At 35.7% G+C, this 21,328-nt stretch overlaps 1 protein-coding gene across 2 annotated transcripts in view; it reads left to right on the forward strand.

The window, feature by feature from the left end:
- The window catches only part of APLF (aprataxin and PNKP like factor), a 70,504-nt gene that overhangs the window by 11,713 nt on the left and 37,463 nt on the right, over positions 1-21,328 (forward strand). The window contains exons 2-5 of one of the 2 annotated variants that reach the window (XM_012932915.2): positions 2,539-2,610; positions 8,870-9,042; positions 16,537-16,684; positions 16,997-17,129. In XM_012932915.2, coding sequence (XP_012788369.2) covers positions 2,539-2,610; positions 8,870-9,042; positions 16,537-16,684; positions 16,997-17,129 — 526 coding nt within the window. The remainder of the gene's footprint in view (positions 1-2,538; positions 2,611-8,869; positions 9,043-16,536; positions 16,685-16,996; positions 17,130-21,328) is intronic. The other variant, XM_055121872.1, reaches the window with a different exon arrangement.

The following is a 21,328-nucleotide window of genomic DNA, read 5'->3' on the forward strand; positions in this document are numbered from 1 at the left end:
TAGCTTGCCAGGCTCTGCCGCGAGGGCTCTATACTCTGGGTAGCTTGCCGGGCTCTCCGAGAGGGGCGGAGGAATTGAACTCGGGTCGGCTGCTTGAAAGGCAAATGCCCAACCGCTGTGCTATTGCTCCAGCCCTATATTCTGTAATTATCATTAGTTATATGCCTAAGTTGTTCCCAGTTTTGTTTGACCTCTAAACTGCTAGATGTGTGATTCTCTTTCTCATCATTTCCCATATAAAGTGTGTTATGTTTTCTGGGAATGATATCAACTGTATCCCACCACCCCTAATTTTCTTTGACTTTCAAATCAAATTTTTACTTAAATCTGGTGGTTCCTGGTAATCTATAAGAAAACTCCAGTAAGCCCTTAGTCCCTTTTGAAACATGTTATGCCATTTGTGTACTCTGGGTTCTTGAGTTTTCCTGCTTTCAAAGGCCTTTCTATTTCCATTTGCAGACCAATGTAGTTTACCCCATTGTCAGTGCGCTGCTTACTAATGTTGTGTCTACTGTGATCTATTTTGAATAGAATTGGAAATGTGGATATAATGTCTAGATTTGGGTATAACATTAAAGTAAAAAAGACCCAATGAAAGGCTGAAGGCCACTTTATTTGGGGACTAAAATTAGAATTTATTTAGGGGGTAAAAATTTTCAGGATATTGACTTGCCTATTATAGCAGTTTATTTAGTATGTTCTAGTTTAGGCAGCTAAGCTTCTGGTAAATCGCATGAAAAATTATGTTTTAAATAATAAGGATGAGAAGAAGGCAATGTAACATGAGGAGGAATGATATCACAAGAGTGATATATATAACGTAATATAATTTTGGGATTCAGATTTTTTTTTTTTTTTTTTGCTTTTTTGGGTCACACCCGGCGATGCCCAGGGGTTACTCCTGGCTTTACACTCAGGAATCACCCTTGGCGGTGCTCAGGAGACCATATGGGATGCTGGGAATCGAACCCGGGTCGGCCGTGTGCAAGGCAAACGCCCTACCCGCTGTGCTATCACTCCAGCCCCGATTCAGATTTTTTTATTCTGCTGGTTTTTAGCTGTCATTTTAGTTGTTTAATGCTTAATTCAAAGAGTTGGGGAAATAATTCAAAGACTAGAATGCATGCCTGACATGTGTAGGTACCCAGGTTCATAACCATGGCACCGTGAGGTAGAGTTCCTGGTGACCCCTAGCAGTGCTAGAGAGACCCCTTCAAAACTCAAAAAGATAATACCTGATAATTATAATAATGAGCTTTGGTCTAGATAACTAATTGCTTTTACACTTAAGATCTTAATGTTAAATGAGTATTTACTCTGCACAAAAAGTTGTGGTCAGATACTAAACAAAGCAAGTCATGAACTACTGCCCCACTCATCCTCTTCCCTAACTCTCTTGCCATTCTCCCCAGTCCTAGCCTTACATGAAACTTCAATGATAATTGGTTGAGCCTTTAAGATTTCCTTTGTGAAAACATGAATTATTATTTTCTAGTGTACTCATTACTTACAGGTATAGTTTAAAAGGGAAGTTAGAGCTAGATGCTGAATGATGTTAGATTCAAAAAGATTCTTTAAAACACCTGTTTTTGTTTCTTTTAGTACTATATTGAGATGTATAAAATATCTTTATCTTGTTACTATCAGTAGAGAAAAACTGAGATAAGGTAGATTATTTTTGCCTGAAAATTACAGTTTTAAAAGAAAGAAATCCAAGCTAGACTAGTTCAGGACCCACAATTATGTGTCACAGTTTTATGTCTATTGTTTTGGTGTTTGACATTACTAAAGTAAATAAAGACATCTCAGTACTCACAGGGAAGTCCTGATTGACAGTTTCAGCATTTAAAGTGTAAACTATTTTTAAACACTGGTATGCAGAAGTGAGTGTGAGCATAAATACAGTTGGCTCAAAACAGGAAGCAAGTGTGTGTGTGTAATATATAAATAACTATTTCTTCTTCACCAGCAATATTTCCTGTTACAATGTCCCATTCTTTCTTCCTGTTGTCTTAATTCCCTTCCATGGCCATAGAGCTCTAATGTTGGTGCTGTTGGTGCCTGATCTAGCTCTATATGAACCAAAAGCCTGTAGTTACACATTTTATGTTTACCAGATTATTGCTTATTAAAACCTCCTGCCATTCTACTATATATTTTTTGCATTTTGAAATGAAATGTTTTTTAGTAAGTATATAGATTATATATATTTATATAGATTTAATTCTCATTTTGTGAGTCTTGTTAGTAAGAATCCCCACTAAACTCTCATATAAGGTCTTGGAACCTGTTAGGTTCCAATCTTGAGCAGTCTCTGCTATGTTGTTAGTTCTCTGACTCTAGGCAGATCCTTAAATTTCCAAGTTGTTTCATCCAATGTCCACATTGAAACAACAACAGCCATTTCAGTGTACAGTTTTAAGTGAACCATTTAGTTCATATCTTGCCTGGTATTCTCAGAAACATTGCTATGTTGTTTCTGATTATTTTAGGGAGTTGACTGTGTTTGAAGTACTCTTTTTTTTTCCTTCCTCGTAGATAACAGACAAGCGAGTGTCCAGAAGACATGCCATTCTTGAGGTGGTGGGTGGCCAGCTCAGAATCAAACCGGTAAATTTCATGTTCATGATTTATTTTAAAGTGTTGTGCCTCATCCTTTTCCAGCTTCTGCTTAGGGTTTATTTTTTGGAAGTTTTTGAAATAAGGGATAAATGTCAAAATATATCCTTCTTATTGCCAGAAAATGATTGGGAGATAGATTATTTAAATACCTATTTTACATATGGTAGTGATTCAGCTATGTAGGTAGAATTTTAATGAAAGATGACTATGAGTACATGTTTATGTTATATTCGTAGCTTGATATTACAAATATGTTCTTATAAGAATGTCCATAACTAAGTAATGATTGCTTTGGAGGGGATGGGTAGTTAACCCAAGTCACATAAGCGTCACAGGGTTGTATTTTAAGAGATTTTATACCTTTGTAGCATTGAATATTTAAAAAATATAGACCTCGTTCAGCATTAGGGTTTTAGAGGTTATTTTAATTTGCAAGTTCCTGTTGACAGCAAGAACTTTAATTGCTTGCCTTATCATTTAAGTACTAATTTTTTTTAGGGACAGCAACTTCTGAGAACATATTAAATGATTATTTCAAGAATCTCATGTCAAAGAATAAAATATATGTATGAGGGTCCATTTATTCTGGTCTGGGTACTGTAGTTGTAAAACTATTGTTATGGAGTGAAATGAAATATTGCATTAAAAAGCAAGTATGTGTGTTTATGCTATAATGCTATTACCTATTATAACACTAGTTTTTTTTCTTTTTTGTGTACGTAGTGCTTTTATTCTGTGTTGCACAGTCCCCAAATTTAAAAATCGCCTTCTTAATTCTAATATTGGGGAAATATTTAAATAGATCTTAATTTACTCCATCTCAACCTTGAGTGCATGCTCCTTCCTCCTCTCCCCAACCCCCTCACTGCCCCAACACACACATACGCACATACACTTAGTACTATCCTGGCTCCTTAAATAAAGCCCTTAAAATAAAAGGGCTTGTGTTGTACTTTGAATTATCTTAGAGTCTTGAAAAATGCTGATATCTTTAGTCAGCCTTCCTGTAGACCCACTTTATTTACTATGAGCTGTTCTCCTCTGAATTATTCCCAGTTGTCTCATTATTCTTAGCTGAGACTTACTGCACCATTTTAATATTTGTTAAATGCATGAATAAATGTAGGAATGAGAACTATAAGTGACATTTCTAGGAATGAGGTTATCATGAACTTTTACAGAATTAATTTCCTATGGTCTAATGGCCGAAAATTGATTTTTTGTTGTTACTGAAGCACATATGGATAAAGCTATATGGATCTTTTAAAATTCCTATTCTGTTTTTTTTTCTGTTAGAGCATATCATTAGTTTATATTTACTCTTAAAAAAAAGAATTATGACAATGTAACTGTCTCTCCAAGTGGGAAACCCATCACTTAAAAACTTCAGTATTGTTTAGATTTGTCACTCTTTTAATTCATGTTCATAATGAGAAGCATATACTAAATACTTATTTTTTTGTAAGATTGTATAACTCTTACATGCAGATATGATTTTTTTTGTTACCTTGATATCAATGAGATAGAGACTTATAGGGAATATAAAAAATAATGATAATAATTGGGTAGTGAGTCTACAAAAATATTTTGGATACATTATGTCTTTAAAAGAAATATAGAACATTCACAGCATGAAAAAAATAGCTCTGCATTGTAGCACTGTCATCCTGTTCGTCATCGATTTGCTCGAGCGGGCACCAGTAACATCTCATTGTGAGACTTGTTGTTATTGTTTTTGGCATATCGAATACGCCATGGGTAGCTTGCCAGGCTCTGCTGTGTGGGTGGGATACTCTCGGTAGCTTGCCAGGCTCTCTGAGAGGGACGGAGGAATAGGACCTAGGTCGGCCGTGTGCAAGGCTAATGCCCTACCTGCTGTGCTATCGCTCCAGCCCATGAAAAAAAAATAGCAAGAATAGCACAGTGTAATGAAGTTACTTCTGTGATGTCATATTACCAAACATTTAAAGATTTTTTTCTTTAAAGTTTATTTTTTCAGAAAGAATGTACAACTTTAGTGCTAGCCTTTGATTTGTTTTAGAAAAATGACAGGTTCAAATTCTATTCCAAGAATGATTATTTTATGTCAATTGAAGGAAAACTGCTTCTTGGACTTGGTAGTGTATATGTATGTATATATGTATCTATGTGCATACGCATAAGTATTATATGAATATGTGTGTACACACACATACATATACACAGATTTTTTGTTCTATGTAATGCTTTATAATGTCAATATTACATATAATGCTAACTTATATTAACATCGTTAATATAGTTTTTATAAAATGTTTATTCCTTTAAAACAGGCTCATTGATTTATTCAGATACTGCACCTGCAGGTTATAATTTAGAGAAATTTTTAGAAATTGTAAAAGTCACTTTAACTAATATATGGTAGGTCTTAGAATAATGAGAGTGGGGACAAAGGATTTCTCATTTATTCACTTTATCTTAATGTATGCTAAATGTCTTCTGTCTTCTTTATTCAATCAGAAATTAATTTGTGAAGGCATATGCATATATATAACTTATTCATGCATGAGTATGTTTACATGAATGTAATAAAATGTTAAGGGATAAATTTTACCTTAAAACTTGTAAAATTATACAAATTAATAGTCAGATGTTCTGCTATGATAGTCACTGCTGTATATTCCCAAATTATGTTTAATGTTTAGTTTCCTGTTTTCTTTCAAATTTGAAATCCAACATACTAGCAAGCAAAAAAGTAGCTAGGACAATAATAAATGAATGAAATTAGGGTATTCACTAATTTGTACCTTCAATTTGGGTGAATTTCTTTTTCCTCTCTAATATTTCCCCTTTGTAAGGCTCCCCTTTCAGCATTTCTTGGAAATTGAACACAAAGAGATAATAGATCCTGAGGAGATGATGATGGCTTCTTTTTTTGTTTGTCATTTAATTTAATCTGCAGTCTGATATCAGCAGGGAGAAAATGCACTGTAAAGAGAAACTTCACAAGTTCTTTGTAAATTACTGGTGGTTGGTTTTGTCTTCAAGGTGAATTCATAGTTATCTATGCTTTTACTTAATTTTTGAAGTCTTATGACTCTTGTTTTTGTTTCCTCTATAAATAAAGCAGTCTATAGTGATACATAAATTGTTTTCTTCTCCATTTGATATTGATCATCAGAATATACACTTTTGGGTGGTTGTGGTTTTCCCGTTATACAATTCATTTCTGAGCTGTGATTTCTTTGCCACGGATTATGAACTCATAGTCTTTATAAAAATCTGTGAGATACTACACTGTTCTTCCATGGCTTATTTTTATTTATTTTTTACTTTAAAATGTAGTGTCTGAAGAGATAGTTCAGGAGGTAAGGTATTTGCCTTACTTGTGGTCAACCCTGATTCTAATCTCTGCCACCACAAATGGTCTCTTGGGCTGCACCAAGGGTTACTCTTAAACTCAGAGCCAAGAATAGGCCCTGTTGACTGTGACTCTCCTTCCCCCCAAAAAAGAATGCTTTACAAATTTTTTAAAATATCTGAAAATAAGATGTATTTTACTTTTGGTTACAATTCTCACACTATTTCTGAAATTATATATATAATATTTAAGTTTGCATTTATAGTCCTTTAGATATGTTAAAAGGCAGACAATATGCCATTGTAGAGATAGCTCTTTTTGTTTTTATTCATATGGGGTTGAGTTTGTCAGTATTTTTCCTGTCCTTGTCTACTTTTAGAATCAAAGTTAAAATCATTTAATTGAAGACATCAGAATGCCTTCCATCTTTTTCTGGTATTGGTAAGAGTTTGAATAGTCAGAAAAATCCTTAAATCCCTTGGAGTCTGATTTTGGGAGGCATTGAATTAATATGATTATTGATTATATTTTGAAGACAGGCTCCAATGGAAACAAAGCTCAAGATAGTGCCAAGTTGATAGCCAACTATGGCAGCAAAGTAGGAGGGCGAAAAGACAGATTAGTGGTGAAGGGTGACTGGTGAAGGCCCACAGCAAGTATAAAGCAATGATATGGAGACTCTTGTAAACCACTTACCCACCATTTAGAAAACTATAAGTTTTATTGAATATTCTACTTTATAGCTAAATATTTTAATTTGTTGTGGGGACCTTGCAAGTGAGACTTGGAGGCTGTCAGGGTCTGAGGATTGCCAATGCCAGAGATTGAACCCAGAGCCCTCACACATGCTTGGTCTATGTTCTCCCACTTGAACTGCATCCTTAACTCTAAAGTGCTTTTTAAACAAGCCATATTTGGGGCCGGAGAGAGTGCAATCGGTAGGGCACTTGCCTTGCATGCCCCTGACCTGGGTTCGATCTCTGGCATCCCTTATGGCATGAGCACTGCCAGGAGTAACCTCTAAACATCTCCTGGTGTGACACCAAAACTAAAAGAACAAAAAAAAGCCACAATCACACACACACACACACACACACACACACACACTGAGATTGTCTACCCAGCGTCCTTTGACTCTGGTGATGTTGGCATTTTCGGGGACAAGAAAACTTTACTCCATTCTCAGAAATATGCACAGCTCAGAAGCAAGTGGTTTTATAGCCATATTACATTTGAAATTTGCTCTCTCTGCACTCTGGAGAGGCTCTTTGAGAGGTAATTTAGAAATGACAGTATAGTAAATCATTTCTCAACATTAAGTTCAGCCTATCATTTGTTTTAGAAAACAAAATCAAACCTTCACAACTTTTTTTTTTTAGGAGTATGGTGCTACATAAATATGGTTGTGCTGCATAAATGTATATAAAGTTGTAAAATTATTCCATTTAGTCATATAATTCCCTATCATACTTGTATAACCTCTGTTTATTTATTTTTTGATGAAATAAGAAAGTTTTATTGAAACTTATTTAGAAAGATGTGAGAGGATAGAGAGAGGAGAAGTGTGTTCAAGAGAGAAGACAGGCTTTTCCAGAAAGGGAATGAGTAAGCAAAGAAATGTAGAGACAAGTGTGCACGGGAGAGTCTGGACTTGAAGAGCTAGCTTAACCTCTTTAAAAAAAATTTTTTTTTGAAGTAAATAGATTTTATTTAGAGGTTTCTGAGGGAGGGAGGAAGGGATAAGTGGGAGAGAGAATAGTAAGAGTAACGAAGAGAGAACTCGGGCTTCTCCAAGGGTGGAGGAAGCCCCTACACATAACCGAGCTTTAGACACCAAAGTATGAAAGCATGAAAGTACACGTCTCAAGAGGGGAGATGTGGGCGACACATGTGCTTGGGTGACACATGTGCTTGGGCGACACATGTGCTCTGCCACATGGGCTCAAGGAGCACATGGGCTCAGGCAGCATATGCGCCCTCTTTTTAAAATTTCTACTCCTAATCTCCAAATATAATTTTACTACCTTATTTTAGCAAAGGTTTAAAGGAAATAGAAATTGTTTTGAAATGAGGCAACCCCAGAAAGAACTTACGGCCAGATCCTCATGAAAAAAAAATTTAATTGCCAGGGCTAGATAGATTGTATTTATTTAAAAATTCAAAGTAGGGCTGGAGTGGTAGCACAGCGGGTAAGGCGTTTGCCTTGCACGCGGCTGACCCAGGTTCGATTCCCAGCATCCCATATGGTCCCCTGAGCACCGCCAGGGGTAATTCCTGAGTGCAGAGCCAGGAGTAACCCCTGTGCATCACCGGGTGTGACCCAAAAAGAAAAAAAAATTCTAAGTAGTGACTTTAAGAAAAAAAATTGGGGGCCTGTAGGTAACAACTGTTTTTCCAGGCTGCTTTTCCTTTATTGCCCCTGTTCAACATTACTTCTCTTTCTATGGGGTTTGTGTGTTTTGAATATGAAAATTGGCTCAATTTGTTTTCCATGCCCCTCCCTATCATGTTTAGTTGTTTTAACAAAGCAAAGTGAAATTTGCTGGAAAGAAAAGGAGATAATGCTATTTTTTCTTTTGGTTAGGGGCCAGGGATTGGGTCGCAACCTGCTCTATGTTCAGGAATTACTCCAGGTGGGTTAGAGGACATATAGGTCACTGGGATTGGACCTGTGTTGGCCATGTGCATGGAAAATGCCTTACCCACTGTGTTATCACTCTATCCCCAAGAGATAAAGCTTTTTAAAGTGTTAGATGATGATTATAGTAATTATTAGTCCCAGATTTATTAGAATTTTAAGTCTAAGTTTTACTTAAAGTATTTTGATAATAACTTTTTAATTAGTTCATATTTATATTTTGTCATAGCTTTGAGATGCAACATCACTGTATTGTTTTTATTTGTTAGATACACACAAATCCATGTTTCTATCAGTCTTCAGAAAAGAGCCAGTTCTTACCATTGAGGACAAATCTATGGCACTGGTTGAATCCTGGAGATAGTTTTTCTTTGCTAGTTGACAAATACGCATTTCGTGTTTTCTCTACACACTCTGAAACAGAAATGGAATGTACATTAAGGTAAGATTATCTGATGAAATGAGATTAAGTAAAGGTATTTGTAATGTATGTCCTCCACCAGCCACAAATGCTTCAGCTGCTGAAACGAGAAGTATGAACATTTTTTTGGTGATAATTAAATTTTTAAATTTACATATATATAATTTTTTAAAATCAGATAATTGCATATGGCTTTCAAAAATCAGGAAGACATTGTATCTAGCATTATCCATGTCCACAATGTACATGTACATTGTACATGTACAAATAAGGTTATTGCCTGATAAGCATTTTCATGTGCCTAAATGCCTTCTTTGGGTGTCTGTTCAGATCTGCATATTTTGATTGGGTTGTTTTATTGTTGTTCAGTTTTGTTCTTTATATATTTTGGATATTAATTAAACTCCTGTTAGATATATGATATGCAAATATCTTTTCCCATTTGCTAGGTTTCTTTTTCTTTCGATGATAATTTTGTTTCCTGTGATGAAACTTAGTAGTTTGTTATAAATTTATTTTGGCATGCCTGCTCTATTGAAATTTTTTGTCCACTTTTAAAAGTCTACACAGGCAGTCTTTCTACAAAATTTACTATAAGCTGTATTCATATTTACTGTAAGCCATATATATTTTTAATGCATAATTAAGTCATCCTAGTATACACTAGGACTTGCTTCAGATGTCCTTGCCAAGGACGTTGAATTCTAGGTTGTAGAAGAGTATTCTTTATTCAGCCTTATTTTCTGCATCTTCTGGGATATTATATTCAAGATTTACTTGGGGATACTGTTCTGATTTTTGTCAGAATTATTCGGATTCTATAGTTTCTTAGTGAAATGTTTTTTACTCTTGAGCAGAGATGGTACTTTTCTACTCAGGTAAGGATGAATTGACCCTGTTTGTTGAAATAGAAGCCATGCAATGAGGCGGGGACTAATCTTGATGGGAGATGGACTATGGCTAGAAGCACTGAGCTATATTTTAGACATTTATTGATACCATTGAGATCTTTCATATTTTAAACTCTTTCACAGTTTCTAACACATAAAAATTATGCTTGTATTGTGATAAATGATGTATATACATTTTAAATCTTTGTAGCAGTCTGTCTTTATGAGGAATAGTTAATATCTGTATGTTACTGATTAAGAAACAGAAAGAAACAGAGAAAGAAGGTTTAAACTTGCCCAGAATCACACAGCAGATATGTGGCAGAGGTCAAATTAAACCCAACCTAATTGGTTCCAGAGCTCTTTCTCTCTACACCATGGTCTGTAAGAAAACATCTTTATAGCAGTCATTCTGATAGTGTACACATGTGGAAAATGACTAAATAAAGTCAATACAGTTCTATAATATAGTGAAAGTGAATGAATTAGAACTGAAGATGAAAGCATGGATAAATATTTCACCATATTATTGAGAAAAACATTACAAAGTAGGTAAAGCATACATATTATGGATTACTTATAAAATAATATTAATTATATTGGAGCTGGAGCGAAAGCACAGCGGGTAGGGCATTTGCCTTGCACACGGCTGACCTGGGTTCAATTCCTCTGTCCCTCTTGGAGAGCCTGGCAAGCTACTGAGAGTATCCTGCCCTAATCGCAGAGCCTGGCAAGCTACTCATGGTGTATTCGATATGCTAAAAGCAGTAACAAGTCTACAATGGAGATGTTGTTACTGGTGCCCGCTCGAGCAAATTGATGAACAACGGGATGACAGTGCTACAGTGCTACATAATATAATTTTATGTTCGTACATATGTTTACATGCCCAAATTTTGGATGCATTTGTACTGTCATCAAAGTATAAATACATACACATGAATAATGAATATCAAAGTCAGTCTTCTATTTTCTTTTATTTTTTTGTTTTTGGTTTTATTTTATTGAATCACCATGGAAAAAAATACAAAGCTTTCAGGTTTAAGTCTCAGTCACATAATGATTGAACCCCCATCCCTTCACCAGTGCACATGTTCTACCACTAAGAACCCCAAAATACCCCCCTCCCACCCAGTCCCCACCTAAGTAGCTAATGATATTCACTTTATTCTCTCTGTACTTTGAATACATTCATATTTCAATAGAGAACTCACTATTATTGTTTGGAATTTCCCCCCAACAATCAGGCCTGCTGAAAAAGCATCATTTAATAATTTTTTTTCATTGCTGAGAATGAAGACTATGAACTCTTCAGGTTTTGGATTTCTGATATTTTAACTCTGTTCACAGTCTAGATGCATTTCTGTAAGAAGCCGCTCTGGGTGCCAAAATGGGTTAGAAGACCTCTGGGATCATAGTCTTTAGGAGCAGAGGGTCCCCAGGCTTCTATTTTCTTTCGAAGAAGTTATGGAAGGGAGGGAACAATAGTGAGACATGTTACAGAGGGGCTCGAATAATATTTTCGATTAATATTTTTGATTAATCTGGAACAAATATGACCAGTGCTTCTGTGTGAAGGTGGTTAATATAAAAGTATATTCATAATTATTTGTATGTTCTTTATACATTTCCCTATAAGGGACTATTTTAAATTTGAAAAAAGAGAGAAGAAATCCTGTGTACTTTGTGGCAGGTTAGCTATAGGATTCTGATGTCATTAGGATTTTTTTCTTCCAACTAGTTATGAATTTGAAAAACAAAATTTGAACAATAAAACAACAGTAACAGAAGCTGTCATTTCTCTAGGTTTTATTCTGATCATATCAGCTTTTCTTATAGTATTTATATTCAGTTAAGTTCTATTCACAATTAACAGTGGAACTTTGGGTTTATACACATTCACTCTAGTTTGTTCATTTTTCATTCTTTTGTGCATGTATTCAGTTAAAGCTGAAAGTATCAAAACCCCTACTGTTTTGAGAAGCCTGGGAAAACCAATTTTTTAAAAAATCACCTTAAGTTGATATTTTAATTACATTATAGCATTTGTCATTTAGAACCACTAACATTAATTTTTGTATTTTGTTTCTTTCCATACCGTGGCTACTTATTAAGGGTTTTTTATAGATGTGAATAGAATGTTGTGTTTTGTATCTGAATTTCATTCCAATATAAGTGCAACATCATGTGTCTAGGGACATCATTTTCTTTAAGACATTCATGAGGAAGGTAGAGCAAATTTTCTTTTTATCAAATTACTTATAAAAAATTGTGAACATTCTTAATACTCAAATCCCACATAGGTAGCTAATATTTTTACTATTTTTGAATAAGACAATAAAATGATGAAAATTTCATCACATGACAATATACACATTTGAATTGTTATTTAAATAAATATTTTTTATTTAAATAAAGTTTTTATTTATAATCATTTTAGCGCATAGATGATTCACATTTGTAACATAATTTATATTTAAATACAAATATATATTTGGAATTTAGCCCGGCAAGCTACCGAGAGTATCTTGCCTGCATGGCAGAGCCTGGTGAGCTACCTGTGGCGTGTTCAATATGCCAAAAACTGTAACAACAAGTCTCGCAATGGAGACATTACTCCATGGTGCCTGCTTGAGCAAATCAATGAGCAACGGGATGATAGTGATACAGTGATTTGAAGATTAAAGAATTCATGGAGTATATAAAGTGGAGAATTCTTCACAGTTTCAAATTCTGTTACCAAGCTTTAGTAATTGGTACAGTTGAGGTACTGGATCAGTGGAATAGAATTGAGGGTTCAGGTATAAGCCCTTATTTTATAACAAGTTTATTTTTGACAAGATAATTAAGTGGGGAGAATTCTGAATTTTCGGTAGATGGTACTGTAAATAAACACTTGATATTTATGCACAGAGCATTAAGTTAGACTCCTTTCTCATACCACATAGAAAATTAATTTAAAATGGAACCGAGATCTTACTAAAGCTAAAACTATGTGATGCTTTAGAAAAAAATACAGGTATAATCTTTTTGACCTTGGATTAGGCAATACTTTCTTAGATATGAGATAAAAAACACAAGCCACCGAAAGTAAATTCTACATATAACATTAAGAACACAAACCAACAGAAAGTAGATTTTTAGGTGTGATATCAAGAACAGAAGCCAGGAGAAAGGAGATAAACATTATAAGCCAACCTACGTATCAGAGAAAACATTTGCAACTACATGATTTGCAAATCATGTAGTTGATAATTATATCTAGATTATATAAAGAGCTATTACAACTCCACAATAGAGAGATAGTCATTCAGTTTAGAAGTATAAGATTTGAGTACATGTTTCTTCAGAGTTTATATCCAAATATCAATAAACACATGAAAAGGTGCTCAGCATAATTAGCACTTCTCATTTATTAGGAAGACAATAGTTAAAGATCACAAATGGTGTAAGGATGTAGAGAAATTGGAATAATTTTATGTTGCTGGTAGATTTGTGAAGTGTTGCAGCCCCTTTACATTATATTCTGACAGCTCTTCAGAATGTTATACACATGGCATTATATGGCCCAGTGCTTTTATTCCTAGATATATATTCCCAAGTATTAAAAACCCCTGTCCAGGGGCCGAGGAGCTGCCTCAAATGGTAGAACAGTCATTTAGCAGGTGTGTTCAAACCCAGCACAACATGATCTAAACAGGTTTAGACTAGGTAGCCCTGAGCACCAAACTGTCAAGCCTGTTGGGGGATATTCTGTATTTTTAGAGAAAGAAAAAAGAAACAGATCTGTCTACACGAATTCTCACACTGTTCCATCTGTATGAAGTGTCTATAAAATAGAAATCCACAGCAACAGAAAATAGAGTAGTTATTACCAGGGGCTGAAAGAAGTGGAAATGGGAATTCACAGCTATTGCAACAGAATTTTATTCTGAGGTGATGTCAGGCCTTGAAGCCCAGGTGCTGTATCAGGTCCATGAAGCCATCTAGTCTGGCCCCGGTACATGATGATTGTCACGTGTGCAACAGCCTACAACCCACCTACTTGTGTTATATCCAAATAGCCCTTGGCAGAGAATAGGTTCCCCACTCCTAAATTTGATACTGGTGAAAAAGTACATTTAAAAATACTGTTTTATACAGGATGAATTTCATTGTGTTATAGTTCAATAAAACTATCATAAAACAGGATAACTTGATTATCATTATTGTATTATATTTAGATAAATTTCTAAGCTTTTTTATTAAACAATTTTGATAACTGCACATAAATCCTGTGAGAACAAATTTCTCATGAAATATTTGAAGATAAAATAGTAAATTCTCTACCTCATGGCATTTATATTTAAATAAAGATATTATTTTGTACTTTGAAATTGCTGGTGTGGAATACTAATAAAATTTTATTCTGGGATTGAATTTTTTGCAGGTTTGTACTTGGTAAATATTAATAAAGATTTCCTTTGGGGTATAGATATAGGTATATATTGGTCTTGAATTTGTACCAAGATAGAACACAAACTAGAAACAGAATGGATGATGTTGCTTGATTTCTAATGCTATAAATTATAATGAGTCATTGCCTGCCTCTTGAAAGTTTCTTAATGTTTTTCAAATTAAATATTAGGAAAACTTGAGAGTAAAAGATCTGAGCACACCTATAAGCTAGGAATAAAATGGATCTTATCTTTGTACTAGGAGTACAGTTTTGTTTTAGGACAAGCATATAGTTTCAAGTTTGGCTCAGTACCTGACACATGCTAGTTGTGCTTAAACGCCATTAAGTGAACAATATATGTCTAATGGTACAGTAATTGGGTCTATGCAAGTTATTCATTTTTATGTTGAGGGACCTCCCAAGCAGTGTTTGGGGGTCTAGGCCAACTTCCGGCAGTAATCAGCTAACCAGACAGGGAGTACAGAGCGAGAGTCTGAGGATGGGAAGTTTCTTGGGGCCTACAGTATCAGGGACCACCAGAGCCACAGGGTCACTTCTGGCAGAGCTTGGGGCTCCTCAGAGCTCCATCCAGTGGTGCTCAGGGGGCATAGGTTACCAGAGCTTGAACCAAGGTTGGGCACATGCAAGACACAAACCCTGATCCTCGTCTATCTCCCTGAGCCATGTACTTTGATTCTTTTCACTGGAATGAAAGCCTATTTTGGAAGATTATTTTTGCATAGAAAATACTGAAATAAGCAAATAAAATAAGACATCAGTTGTTCTTTTTTAAAGAGAATCTTATGTCTAAAATATTTTTGTTTTGTTTTGTTTTTTGTGTTTTGAGCCACACCCAGCAGTCCTCAGTGGGTACTCCTGCCTCTGCACTCAGGAATCACTCCTGGTGGTGCATGGAGGACTTATGGGATGCTGGGGATTGAACCTGGATAGACTGCATGCAAGGCAAGCATCCTCTGTACTATTGCTGTGGCCCCTTACATCTAAAATCTTTCATCTTTGAAATGACCTTTTCCTGAGCAGCAGTTCACCTGCTTTAAATGTCCGATTCAATGTGCTTTGACAGTGTCAGTGTGGTGGCACAGTGATACTGAGACTTCTCGCTTGCTTGTCCTCTCATGCCACTCCCACCTCTGACCACCACTGATCTGATTTCAGCCCCTCCAACTTTGTAGACTCTTCAGAATACCATATAAATTCAACCATCTAACACAACACAGCCTTTTGTGTTAGACTTCTTTTACCAAAATGCCTTTGAGGTTCATCCATACAAGCATATATACCAGTAGTTCATTATTATTTTGAGTGTTTTTCCACCTCTATTTTCAGAAAGGTTAATTTGTTGAATCTTCTCAATGCATACCTAAGAAGAAATGATCCCATCAACTTTGGGTGATCTTATTGCCCCTGGAAATAGTGGCACTTGTTTCTGTTGGTATGTACCACATATGACTATGAATGCACACGTGTCAGGACATTTGCCTTCCAGTCAGACTACAGGCTTGGGGATATTTCTCACGAGGCTCTATACTGGCTAGAGTTCTAGTGGTAGCAGTGTGTGAAGTTGACCTTTTCTTCAAGAGCCTGATTACCTTAGCTAATGTTCTTGCATTTTTTACTTTGAATGCTGGGTGATGATCTTAACTTTCACGGACTCTGGAAAATATTCACTAAGTCAATAGCTCTTGAACCTTGGGAGACATGGCTGCTGCCAATCCCATAAATAGCCCAGGTTTCTAGGTTTATGTTTTGGAAAGATTAGTGCAGTTACGGTGATACAGTGAGCTGAAGGTAAAGAGCATACTCTTTTCTATATACTTTATTTGTATACTAGGGTATTATAATCCGCTTACATTTGTCTTGATAAGTCTGAGAAAAGAAGCACAAATTATTAGGCACTTGATTTTACTGGCTTATTTTGGGGCCATACCCAGCAATGCTCAGGGGTTACTCCTGGCTCTGCACTTAGGAATTACTCCTGGTGGTGCTCGAGGGACCATATAGGATGTTGGGGATCGAGCCCAGACCAGCTGCATGCGAGGCAGATGCCCTACCCACTGTACTATGACTCCAGCCCCAAGTGAGGCAGTTGAGTGACATATGTAGATATGGTTGGCAACAGAAGTCTTTTAATATCAGATAATTAATAAATAACATTTTGCTTTATAGAAACAGCCAAATGCTTGATGAAGATGATATATTGAATGAAACACCAAAATCATCTTTGACGAATATGCCTAATGAATCAGCAGGTACCATACAGCAGGAAAGAAATTTAGAAATAGCAGAGACCCAGACAACTACTGCAAATAGTGCGGTGAGAAATTTAAGGTTTCATCTATGTATAATATGTTTCTCATTTGAAGGAGAGAAAATCTAACTGAAACTATATATCTCATGACAGTTGCTATTCACTGTTAAGCTAAAGAGGGAATATCGCATGATTTCACCCCTTCCACTAATAATGATAATGAATTCCTTTGAGAAATTTGACTAACTCAATCCACAGTTGCAGATAGTTTTCAAAATCCACAGTTGCAGATAGTTTTCAAGATAGTTTCCTGTTAAAAAAATTTCATTAAGGTTTCCTGGTTATTCTTGGTTGTTAATATAGAGGTGCTTTTTCCAGTCTTCCTTAGGTGAATGTAGAAACTTCAGTGAGCAACGGTCAAACCCCATCCAGAGGAAAAGAATCCTTCCAGCATGGATGCTGGTGGGAAGTCTGAGTGAGCGAAACCTTTCAGCACCTGCCATCAGTGGAGGTAGGTCTAAAGAAAATATTAAGTAGAATTTAGCAGCTTTTAGAATTAAATGGAGATAGAATGGCAGTATAAGCTTTTTTTTTTTTTTTCTTTTTTGGGTCATACCCAGCGATGCATAGGGGTTACTCCTGACTCATGTACTCAGAAATTACCGCTGGCGGTGCTCGGGGAACCATATGGGATGCTGGGAATCGAATCCGGGTCGGCCGCATGCAAGGCAAACGCCCTACCCGCTGTGCTGTCACTCTAGCCCCTAAAACATAAGTTTGTTTAAATGCCATTTATCAAACACCTTTCCTGTCAATTCTTGATTGATACCTGCCATTTTTTCTTATGTGCTAAAGTTACTATATTAATAACAGTTTGCAAACAGCCCAGTTTATATTATATTTATTAAAAAAACAACACAGTGAGAATTCACTAAATTATTTGAATAAAAAAAAAAGTGCCAGGCCACACTTGCACTGGGAGGTACAAGACGTGACCTCTGTTTCAGCACAGCTCAAGGTCATGACAGATAGCGAGTGGTTTGTGTCGTCTGCCACATGTCCACTGATTCAAGATTAATTCAGTTTAGTTAGTGAAACTAAAGTAAAAATGAACATTCAGTGAAAAGCTATTGCTCCATCGTCTCTTAGTCAGTATTTGCAACTTTACAGTTTCTATTAACTGTGCTTTTATATGGGTCATGATTCCCTTTTATTACCATCCTTAGCAACTTTCTTTTTATTTATTTACTTTTTAAAAAATAATGTAGGAGTGCTGCTATTTGTTCAGCCATTGATTGAAGCTGATTGAATCCTTAGCAACTTTCTTTAGATGGCAAATGTTCTGAATAATATGTTGTAGAGATTTTTAAATTTAATGTTCCGTTAAATAAATTCCTATCTCATTAGTTTGGCAATTAATTTAGCCTGAGGCAATTTTCTCATAGGCTATTAATTCTGGCCATGAATCATCTCCCTGTAGTGGACAGCCCTGCACTCTGCTTAGTTCTCTGCTTTCTGCTTCTGTCTTTTCTCATTTCCTGGGGCTCCCCCATGCCCGTGTATTTCAGCAGGAAGATAAGGTAGGAGGGAATTTGCTGTGTATATTTTGAGTCTTTTCTTTCACAATATTATACCTGGTCTGTCATTTTATCCTGACCTACATCCTGGACCTTACTGTCCTCTGTCCAACTAGGCTAGCAGGATTGCAGCTTTCTAAGAGCTATCAATTCAGGGATACCTGCAGAGGAAAATGGCTGAAAATCCATGGTCACTGTCACTGTCATCCCGTTGCTCATTGATTTGTTCAAGCGGGCACCAGTAACATCTCTCATTGAGAGACTTACTGTTACTGTTTTTGGCATATCCAATATGCACAGGTAGCTTGCCAGGCTCTGCTGCGCGGGCTCGATACTCTCGGTAGTGTGCCGGGCTCTCCGAGAGGGGCGGAGGAATCAAACTCGGGTCAGCCGCTTGAAAGGCGAACTTCCAACCGCTGTGTTATCGCTCCAGCCCTGAAAATCCATAAACTTCTAATTTGTTGTTGATTTTTCAGAAATAGATTCCAGTTCTACCTTTGTGACCAGTCACCCTTGTCAGCACCATAATCTACTTACTACCTTAAAACGTTTTCTAAAATTTATGTTGGTTTTGTTTGGAATTATTAGTTCAACTTACCTTACCATTTTCCCCTGAAGATTGTCTTTTTTAAATTAGTAATATAATCGGATATCTATTTTAGTTTAATGTTACTATGTTTAATTGTTAATTATATTAATAGAACTATTTTTGACAGCACACTTGATCAAAATCTTTAGAAGACTTCTATGATCAATATGCTTAATTTGAAAAACAATTAAAAACATAGTAACATTAAACTAAAATAGCACAGCGGGTAGGGCGTTTGCCTTGCATGAAGCCAACCCAGGTTCGATTCCTCCGTCCCTCTTAAAGAGCCTGGCAAGCTACCAAGAGTATCCCGCCTGCACAGCAGAGCCTGGAAAGCTCCCCGTGGCATATTCGATATGCCGAAAACAGTAACAAGAAGTCTCACAATGGAGACATTTCCGGTGCCCACTCGAGCAAATTGATGAACAGTGGGATGACAGTTTTATTATAGTTTATAGTATGCACAGAATGATCTTATGGGAAAAATAGATTTTATATATTGTGTGTTAAAGGAAATGTGTTTAATGTGGAGGATTTTTATTTACCTATTCCATCCTGTTTGAGTTGTCTTGTTTTTGTAACAACCATTTTCTTTTTATCAAAAAGACAATTTGGAGGGAGGGTATATTCTCCTCTCACGGATCACTCCTAGTGGGCTTGGGGGACCCTATGTGGTGCCAGGGATTGAAGCCAGATCAGCCATGTGCTGTACCATCTCTCTAGCCTTCTAATGAAGCCATTTTCAATTTTCCACTCAGTCATTACGTGTGTAACATGTGACATTGGTACTGTGTCTTATTATGTATGCTACTGTTCAATTTTCAGGAAGAAAACTGTGATGATGGTAGAGAAATGGAAGAGACTTTCTTAAACTGCCTCCCTGCAAATGAGACTTTTTCTTTTAGACCTTTTGTACTATAACTACTTATATTCTAGTACTATCACATTACTTATAATAATCAAAAAATGCATTTTTCTTCAAATTACAAATAATATTAGCTTTCACTTGAGAAATGTACTATACAATATATGAGCACCTTTTTGGGCACTTCACCTTGAAAATACAAGTAAGAGAAATATGTTAGCGATATGAATGATTTGAACAGAATATTATATAGTGTACAATTTGTTCAGAATTTGAAAAAGATCCTTGAAAATTTGAAAAAGCTTTTGAAAAATCTTTTGATTCTTATAAACATACTTGGGAAGTACTTGTAAGTGCAAAGTAACGTTATTTTAAAGACAGATTTAGAAGTAAAGGAAAGTTTCGTATGTGAATCTAGTTAATTAAAAGGTAGAGTGATTAGACTTTTTCTGCTAAGTAATTTTGAAACTTTATTATTGTACTTTTGCTTGTTAGATTAATATATCATCTAGGTTGAATAGGATAATGCTAAAGATTTTTAAAAATCGATTTTCAGGATGCATTTTAGTCTCATTTTATAACTAAATCTATCCCCTGTCCATTTACATTTATTTGAATATCTGAAATCAATCATATTTTGGAGTCTTACCTCTCAGCATATAGGAAAATAATGTTAATTTATGCTAAGTGATGTATGTCAGAACTGTAGTTGAGAGCCAGCTGTCTGACTCCATAGTTCGTGTTTAACCCGTGTCACAGTACAGCCACTTAAATTCACCCATGTCTTTTCTCTCTTTTTCCCCTTTCCTCTTCTTACTGTGCTCTTTCATTTTTACCTGGAGTTTATTTTCTCAGTTTAACTCTTGGCTTCATTCTTAAATATTCATGAATATTTTCTGGGATCAGAAAATTCTTTATCTTTCTAGTTCATTTTCTGGGTCCCCAGTTTCTAGTCTTCAATGTTACTGTGAGTTTTCTAGGCATAGACTGAATTTCCTCTGACTCTCGTAATGATTGGGAAGAAAAAATATTTGCGCAAAGGCTCTTGGAGCCTCTCTTCTCTTGCCATCCCCTTAACTTTGTTCCCTTAGCCTCAAAGGACTCAGAGCCTGTCATGATTCCTATGCTATACTCTGGCTAGAAGGGGAAGGGTGTGTTTATATTTACACTGCTCTCATGATACTCTGTAGCACTTTTCTTCCTTCAGCTTCTAGTCCTACAAGATGGAGTCATGAACAGTGGTGAAAAAAGCGGAAGTAAGCCCCAAACTATTGGATTTACATTTAACATTGTACTCTGAGAATTCTCTGTATGACATCTGTAGTTCAAAAATTTATTCAAAGTGCTAGTTAGTCTATAAAGTTACTTTAGTTTCCAACAACCCTCCAAAATTGTCTAATAATTTTGAGCCTTTTGGATTTTCTAGCTGCATCATGATATGATAGTTATGAATTATTATTCACCTGTTGTTTTTCAATTTTCTTTTCTTAGTTAATGAACTTGACTAGAAATTTAAATAAAATTGACCCTAGTATCTTGTTCATGTTTTTTATGGGGCTATATTAGTATTTAAACATTTAATATAATTGGTATTTGATTCTGATACTCAACATATTTTGGATATTTAATATTACATATGTCAAAATTGAGAGTACTAAGACATTTGAAGAAAACCAGGA

Source organism: Sorex araneus, chromosome X, assembly GCF_027595985.1.
Source record: "Sorex araneus isolate mSorAra2 chromosome X, mSorAra2.pri, whole genome shotgun sequence".
Lineage (NCBI taxonomy): Eukaryota > Metazoa > Chordata > Mammalia > Eulipotyphla > Soricidae > Sorex > Sorex araneus.